Here is an 8,624-nt window from a genome sequence, read left to right as displayed (position 1 = left end):
GGATGTAGGCAGGTGGCTCCATGGCGAGGAATGCGAGCTTGAGTAGAGCAGTTGCCTGATAGTGCCATGCGCAGTCACCACAGCCATCAACGGCTGAATGGATTTCTGCTGATTTTGAGATGTGCTCAGGAATATAATAAATTGAGCACGCGGGAGGAGCACCCGACGGTGGCGACAGTTGACCCTTTTTTGCACAGTTTTGAGATGGGATAAGGATGACGGAAACAACAGGATAGAAAACACTTTGAAGAAAATAATGATATTAGTGGATAATTACACGATATTTGCATGGATACTCCTATTTATTTTTTCTATAGTTACAATCAACAAAAAGCTAATAAAAGACAACATGTAGATTATGGTAGAAAATAAACGTAAATTTTAAAAAGCAGATTGTCTAATTGTTTGTTTTAACTTTAGCTTTTAAAAATAACTTTACAAAATCTAAAGCTAAATTAAACATACCCTTAGTCTCGTTTAGCTGAGGATGTAGTAGTGTCACATGACAGAGGTAAAATCCTCTTACACGACTCTAGAGTACGCGGGAAACCGCACATGATCCCGCGAGTTCAGGGAGTACGGTACAGCCTCGGCCAAAATCGAGCTCCCAATGTCCCCCATCCCAGCACGGTGCACACTGCTGTGATGCCATCAACAGCAAATGCACCAGAGACGGCTACAAAAGATGCAGGAGCAGCCTGCCTTGCATACAACACCACCCAAACAGAGTGAACATCTCTGTCTCGTTCCCTCTCCTACCACGGCCTTCTTACCGGGAACACCTGTACAACACTGGGTTACATGTTACTACCCAAAATCTCGAAGCGCTCCCTGTGCCTTAGCCTTCTGCAACGGTCTTGGGTTAACAGTACAGCTTCAGGGGAGACGAGGAGCACCCCCCCCCCCCCGGTTGGTCTCCTAGTTTCCCGGTCAGCGACAAAATTTGCAGCTGTCTAGGGGCAACCGATGACCAGTACATGGAACTAAGTATAATTACAGACACCAATATGCAGAAAGGGTGGGAAAGAGATGGAGATGTGAAACCCGGATTGCAACAGTCAAAAGTTGGGTGTTGTGGTTAGTGCTTCATGCGGCAGAGGTCGGATCGGTCTCCCTGGTGATGTAGCCTGGAGCGTCACCACATCTGTTCACAGGACTCTCGCCTTTGGCAGGAGCAGATAGGACATCCTGATGGTTTTCTTCGTAGCTCAAAATTCTGGATCTCCCCGGCCTGGAACGGACGTTCATTCCCACAGGGAATGGTTCCTGAAGAAAGTACCAGAACAAAGACAAAAAAAAATGTTACTGTATGTGCTTGGGCTCGCATCAGAATAACTAATGAAACGGGAAGAAAGTACCAGATTGTTGGTGGATATGAAATCTAAGAGTTGAAAACGCAAAATAATCATCATTCAACAAATATAATTTCATCGGTCATCACAAAAGGGAAACAAGAACATATATATTTGTTCTTAGGAAAGAAGAATACTGAAGGATGACGGCATTAGGAAACATAAGCACTAAATATTAAGGATAGTTGTCTTCTGGAATGCCAGTGCTCACAAGATATTAAGCATTACAGTGATTCTATTCTCTTGCACAAAGCAGACAAATGTGTTAAACTTCTATGAAGGGAATACACAACAGATCTCACGCAATCGTCATAATAAAAGAGATGGCAAATGCTAGTAGGTTTGCAATAGCATATTCGAAGGCTAAGCAGGAATTGCATCCAGAGCAGTGTTCAGAAATAGCAAGTCATCAATAGACCATGATACAACAAATAACGGAGACAGATGGACAATTAGAGAACATACTTGATCTCCTGCATTCGGACCATCTGAGTGGAAGAGTATAGGGCGGCAGCGTTTATCCTCATTCATCAAACTTGAGTTCTGGAAATGAGCAATTAGAGCTGATTTCCCTTGGATTCTAGCATAAGCCAGTGATGCCACTTTCTCACTATTGAATTTCTCCCACCTTTTCCCATTAAATGACTGTAAAAGACAGACACAGGCATGTTAAATTGTTCGTGTACCATACCATTAAAGATCACAGAAAGTGTCTAGTAACATGCATTCAGAAATTCTCAAGTGACAACTTGAGAACTTGGCAAGCTAAATCTAAAAGTCACAAAAAATATTTCATTATTGAAGAATACAGATAGAAAATGAAAGAAAATGTAGTAGTGAAAATGTGAGTAGGACTTGAATGGTTGCCTATAAAAGAGTAAATAAACATTATTCTCATCAAATAGACTATATGCTGCAGGTATCTAATATGTTGTAAAATCTCACCTTATAAAATGGAACAATATGCTCAGGATTGATCATGTTGATGAATGCATAACCAACATTGCACTTATTCTGAAAACAGAAATTATTATCCGTTAGTCTAACAAATACTTAAGTAGCATTGAAGCAAGAAGAATTAAGGAAATATCTGATAACAAAGACTAAGAGAAGTGCCACTCACCTTGAAGTCAATTGGCAGGTAGATAAAATCATAAGTTCCCCTATGATTTTCATCAATAACAGCCAAAAGCATCTTTGATGTGTACCTGCATCACCATAAAGGTTCATGGAAATATCAAAACTTGCATAACTTAAAATATAGAGGCTCACAGAAAACTAAATAAATCCCAGATATATATAGTACTTGTTTGGGATATTCTTTATCATCAGTGTAGTCCGGGAGTCTTTGCCCCGGACTATACGCTCAATATCAAGCTCATACAGCCTTTTATTGTCAGATTGATTAGCACTTGACTCATTTCTTCGGCTCCGCATGCGTTCACCAGATGAATCGAATGAGGATGGAAACGGAGCCATATGACTCCTTCGATGGAACATATGCCATCTCTGCTGAGGAGATGGAGCACCCATGTGTGTAGGAGACATGGCTGAGTCTGTAAAAGTTTCTCCAGTGTGAGGAAACATACTATTGGGCTCCAACTGATGCAGATGCGGACTGCCAGGGAAACCCATGCTTCCAGCACTCCCAGTGTGGAAGCCTGATGCTTCTATCATTTTCCCTGAATGCCCATGTGGCCTATCCCAAATTGATGGATTGACAGCAGGTGCAGATCCCACATGTTGATGATTCATAGGGATGGTATTTTCAAGCATGTGAGACGGTGCTCTTGAAATTCCATGAATTTGCATCGATGGACGAGATGGTATATTATTAAAAAATGGGCCTGTGCTAGGCCATAGCATGGGAGAAGAGGGCTGATGATGTAAGTTATTTGAATTACTCTGTACTAATTGGTGACCATGGAGGCCCCAGCTGCCAGTTCTTGAAAACCCAAGTGCTGTAAAACAAAAAGTAGACCCACGTAAGCAATCATTTAGAATCCTATAGTTATCCTATGATATATAAGCTTTCTTGTAACTAACATCAAAGGATCCATGTTTGTAAGATGGCATTTCGAGAAATCACAGGAAAGCAGAGAGAAATAGAATGGCAATGAACCTAATATGCTAACTTGTGTACTGGAGAAATACTATGTATACATCACAAATAAGGGCGCCAAGATTTAATAGTTGATACCTTCACTTTGTGCAGAAGAATGATGGCTGAGATTCCCAGAACCTCCTTTGTAAATATGCCTGTCATCCATTGCTTCAGCAGTTCTAATGTTGCTCCTAACACCGATGGGTGGTATTGTGCTTAAGTTATAAGGGATAGCATTACTTTGTCTGTTGTTAAACTCAGGGAGAGAGTGAGCATGAAAAGCACTGATCTCTTGAAAGCCATAATCCATTTGCCCATTATTCTGTCCATTCATCTTTTCAAGTGAATGGCTGTGCTCATCAAGAGCGTAGTGGTTGCTTTGTGATCCTGCAGTTGCAATTCCAACAGGAGAGGATACACTTGGTATGGTAGTTGAGGGAAGATCCAGAAAACTTTTTCCCTCTCTGAATTGGTTTGTCGGTGTCTGAACTCTAGAACGTAAAACCTGAACAGTTCCACTTTCTGGGCCAGTGGATCTGATGGTTGTGACATTGACGGAACCTTGCATTATGCCCTATACAGATCAGTAAATACAACAAAAGCGGACGCATATTTCAACATTAGAAATCAAAATGCATACCAAAGCATGTTGAAGAAGGACTACATGGACTTCCCAGTTTGCATACACCAAAGCGCCCCTGCTCCAACTCACGAGACATCTGCTGCATCAAACTGCCACACAGAGAACCAACATTACTACAAAAGCAGATGTAAGATTATGGCGACTTCATATACAACTGTGGTTTAGGTGTTGGTGGGCAGGTCTGTTGTGCGGTGTATACACAAGAAGCTCGTTAAAAAGTGAAAACGTAATCAGCATTGAATATGGCTCTTAGAAATGTAATACTGAATGAATATACTAGAAAAAAATGAACAAACGAGCAAATTATGGTCACACAATATACCGTTTAGTACCACCCTGACAGCTGGGCTCCAATTTGATTTGCTTTCCTGCAATATTACTCCTGTTTAAGGCATATCTTGCAGCTTCAGCTGCTCTAACATCATAAAACTCCATCAATTTGTGATGACCATTGTCTGAAGTATTGTGAATCTGCAAAGGAAGTTACTTAGTAGTGTTTCACCTGAAATAAGACAAAATTAATGTAAGATCATACCTCCTTGATTTCACCATAGACACCAAATATCCGGTGAAGGTCATCATTAGTTACAGAAGGGTCAAGGTTAAATACAAGTGTGCCCCGGTTAATATCTTTCTCCGAAGGATAGCCCTAACAGAATGGAGTCACCATTAGATTGTGCAGCAGTTATCAAACTTGCAAATATACACATCGTTCCGGTGCCAACTGACAAAACATATGCAAATTCAAAGACTCAGGTAAAAATAAATAAACAGGAAAGAAACACTATAACAACATCACAGTAACCAATGTCAAAGTATGTACCCTCGCAACAAAGTCAGAAAAGATATGATGAAAGCATGGCTTAGCAAATGGCATCATATCATGTGAATACCTCTGGAGTAGAGTAATGTATGTCAAGTTTCCTACGTCTGAGTGGCTTGCTTTGAAGGGCCTTCATAGCATTTTCTGCCGATCTTACATCGTAGTAAGATACCATCATAAAACCGTGATGTTTGCATGAAGCGTTAAACGTATGGATGTCTCCATATTGCTAAAAGAAGAAACTAAATATCATTAGATTGAAATCATCGCCCTCAGGGTAAGTCGAGCTGAAAAATGAAGGCTTACCTCAAATAAGAATTTCAATTCAGAATCCTCAACGTCGCTATCAATGTTTCTGACAAAAAGGATTCTCGAGGGTAGTTCCCCATATGTGCCTTCATTCAGTTGGCCATTTAATCTAGTCTGACTATTATTGGCTCCACCATTAACTTCTGACGATTTGCTATTTTCATCAGCTTCCAATTCCATTCCACCTCCAGTATAGAATATATCATCATCAATGTCATCCTGATTATTAGCTCGGGCAGTATACCCAACATCATCAAGAACACCTGACAGTAAGTCATCATCATCAGGGAGCAGGTTGCCAATTATTTGGGCCTCAACTTCCTTGGTTAACTCAAAAGGCTCATCATCCACATTATTGAAATGAACTTTTTCGACAAGCTGGCCAACAATTCCGTCCTTTGGTGTTAATCTTACTGCACAACAGCAAATGAAAACTAGCTCAAAATGAGTACTTAAATTGCTGTTGAAACCAGGCTATCATTTTTTGCTAGTGGCATGAAGAGTTGAAACGTCACTGAGCCAGTGGACTCTTTTGGCCAGTGGAAAGGAATGGTGAATAAAGAAGCAAGATGCTTACCCAAAAAAGAAAAAGCAAAGTAAATTCCTTTATTTATATTCTTTTTTGTTCATCTTTATCCTACTTCTTCCCTTATCCTTTCTTCCCTTTTTTGTTCATACAAGGAAGTTTTAACTATTGCAGGTGGATGCAAGCAGTCCATTGATAAGTATTATGAAGTGCTCCAATCGAAGAAAAAAGAAAAACAAGAGACAGAGTACGATGGCTCACTTTTCTTGTCAAAAATGTCTGGAAGTGAGCTTGAAAAAAGTCCACTTTCAAATTGGGACATGTTTGAATTTTCCCTTCTCCCTTCCAGAGGCGAAGCCAATGGCTTAAAAAATGAATGAGGTCTGTGTACATGATCTTGATCAGCTCTGCAGGAAGATCGCGGTAGGTTAACATTTTTTTGGCCCAACAGCTTGTCCTCAAGGCCAAATGGAGTTTTCTGGTCCATTAGCTTGTGTGGCTGCATAATATCTAACAGATCCACTACTGTTGCGCCAATAGGCTTGACCTTTTGAAGTGGAGAAGATGCAACAGACTTGCTTCCCAAAATTAATGAAAATCCGCCTGTTTTGAGAAGAAACAGATCAGCCATCATAAACCGACAGCAACACCGAGCCCAGATAAATATGATGAAGCAAAATTAGCAACGTTTAATGGAAGAATTGTGTAGGCAATACTGCCAAGACCCCTCGTGAGAACAGTTGCCAACCAAATCAGATGTCTGACCTCTATATAACAATACAGCTACCTAAAACTACCTGGAAAATGCCATACACATCCTTAGATCTAGATCGATCAGTTTTCCCAACTGAGGAAACACGAATGCCCCACATATCCCAACTACTACAGCCGGTTCACCCATGCACACCTTTGATCATTACTCTTTGTAAACAGATAATAGCAAAAATTAACAAAATTATAATGATATAGAAGTACATTTGATAATGGATCTATATCATTCTCATGTGAGACATCTAGATACTTTAATGTATAATACTGGTCCAAGAAAGTTTGACAGCACGTAGTCTAAGATGACATCTATTTTGGAAAGGAGGTTGTAATGTACAAATCAGTTTCCTACTAGGCACAAATAAATTTAGGCAAGAGAAAACCCACCAACAAAATTATAATGATATAGAAGTACATTTGATAATGGATCTATATCATTCTCATGTGAGACATCTAGATACTTTAATGTATAATACTGGTCCAAGAAAGTTTGACAGCGCGTAGTCTAGGACATCTATTTTAGAAAGGAGGTTGTAATATACAAATCAGTTTCCTACTAGGCACAAATAAATTTAGGCAAGAGAAAAACCCACCAAAAGAGAACTTATTGAACAACAATGTGGAACCGATGCTCAGGTACTCACCAACATGCTCAGGAAAGCAACCCTGCTTCAAAAGTCCAACTTCTCTCTACAAATGAATTCCACATGATGAAATGAATAAGTCTAGTTCTAGTTGTGCATCATAGTAACTAGGTGGTCCGGAGTCTAAAAAACTACTATTTCACCCCCAACGTATGAACGGCAACCATCATTAGCCATCATTTCAACTGGTGAAAATAAATCTTTCCGGGGACAGATCACTTCATGAAAGGATCGAAGCAGTAATTTGGCAAGTACAGTCGGGTCACCTCAGTCCTCAGGCGAAGCTCATCGGTGAAGAAAGACGATTCGGACTCTGCAGGAAGGTGGAATGGGGGCATGTGGCGCCTCTGTTCGGTTGGCATCCTGCGGGCGCCGCGCCGCACCACAGACCTTAAAACACAAACAAACGCACCAAGTTTCAACGCTTCCGGAAGCTCGCTTCAAACGGATAAAAATTCAAAGAAGAAACAGAAAATTCGAAGAATAAATGCACGGAAATGTGAGCCTCGAAGAAAATCGGGCCATGGAACACGGGGCAAAAATCCAAAGCTTTCGAGTTCGAAATTTCGGATCAGAACCACTCGATTTTGCCGACTAAAAAAGATAGTACAAAATTCGTGCAAAACTTTGGATCCGGAAACAATTAAGCCATAAGATAGCGCACAAAAAGACGGGGATTCAATTAATCAATGGACCTCTTCGGCCTCGACGAGCACGAAAAAAAAAGCACACAAGCAACTTGTTGCTAAAATAAAAGCCGAAACAGACAAAATGAAATGCTGCAACCGCATCAAAGTACGGAGCTCAGATCACGCGAAGCAACCAAAATCACGCGAAACTCCCCGCAATTCAAGCGCCATTTACCTCCAAAACGCTAGCAACCGTCAAGCCCAAATTGAAAACCGCACGCACAGCTCAAAAACCTCAAAAGAAAATCACTTAAAGTCGCAAAGGGAAGAGGCTGCAACCTTACCAGGTCGGCGACTGAGATCCCCTCTCTCTCGTCACAGCCCGGAGCTCGACGCGAGCACGCAATCGGCGGCCGCGTTTGAGGGAGACAGCCGCATATTGCAAACCAAAACAGCAGCACCCTCCCCGGAATCCAGAGGGGGCAGTAGAATCACGACGACCGCGAGAGCTCGCCGCAGTTCTCTGGAATCCGTCTCCGGCGAGCTGCTGGTGGGCGAGACGAAGCCCGGGGATTCTATTTTAAAATGGCGGAATATTATACTATTATTATTTAATTAACTGAAATGGAAACGCGAAACAGGAGGGGGGTCCGGCTTATATCCACCTCGAGGGGGTGGGGCCCGCAGGGGGTAGGCTTACCGTAGCAGCGGAGCACCGCACCGCGAGCGGGGGGCGCTGGATATTGCCTACACTGGCTAGCCGCGTGACTGACAGGTGGGTGTTCTGTAGGAGGTCCCACGTGTCGGAGAGTTTCGGGGATGGGCA

At 41.7% G+C, this 8,624-nt stretch overlaps 1 protein-coding gene across 3 annotated transcripts; it reads right to left on the bottom strand.

Moving 5' to 3' along the window:
• Positions 1-675: 675 nt before the first annotated feature.
• On the bottom strand, positions 676-8,412 carry LOC133887984 (protein MEI2-like 4). Of its 3 annotated transcripts, none has more exons than XM_062328048.1 (15): positions 8,138-8,412; positions 7,436-7,559; positions 7,170-7,215; positions 6,019-6,360; positions 5,229-5,644; positions 4,993-5,151; positions 4,635-4,748; positions 4,422-4,570; positions 4,097-4,188; positions 3,553-4,017; positions 2,659-3,313; positions 2,476-2,560; positions 2,298-2,366; positions 1,818-1,997; positions 676-1,266 (listed from the first exon to the last, which is right to left on the bottom strand). In XM_062328048.1, exons 2-15 carry the CDS (start codon positions 7,529-7,531, stop codon positions 1,087-1,089), a joined length of 3,048 nt encoding a protein of 1,015 aa, XP_062184032.1. In that variant the 5' UTR covers positions 7,532-7,559; positions 8,138-8,412; the 3' UTR covers positions 676-1,086. The 3 variants fall into 3 exon arrangements, with proteins under 3 accessions (XP_062184032.1, XP_062184030.1, XP_062184033.1); XM_062328046.1 differs by having other exon boundaries at positions 8,143-8,412; XM_062328049.1 differs by lacking the exons at positions 7,170-7,215; positions 8,138-8,412.
• Positions 8,413-8,624: the final 212 nt, after the last annotated feature.

Source organism: Phragmites australis, chromosome 13, assembly GCF_958298935.1.
Source record: "Phragmites australis chromosome 13, lpPhrAust1.1, whole genome shotgun sequence".
Lineage (NCBI taxonomy): Eukaryota > Viridiplantae > Streptophyta > Magnoliopsida > Poales > Poaceae > Phragmites > Phragmites australis.
The sequence above is the reverse complement of the archived record's forward strand: the minus strand, read 5'-3'. Positions and strand labels throughout refer to the sequence as shown.

Excerpts from the sequence above, each read along its gene's own strand:
- LOC133887984 (XM_062328048.1), bottom strand. The coding sequence starts at position 7,531 with ATGCCAACCGAACAGAGGCGCCACATGCCCCCATTCCACCTTCCTGCA. Across the intron at positions 4,571-4,634 it reads TCTATGGTGAAATCAAGGAG|ATTCACAATACTTCAGACAA; the intron begins GTATGATCTTAC and ends CTTCCTTTGCAG. Across the intron at positions 1,998-2,297 it reads ATATTGTTCCATTTTATAAG|TCATTTAATGGGAAAAGGTG; the intron begins GTGAGATTTTAC and ends TGTCTTTTACAG.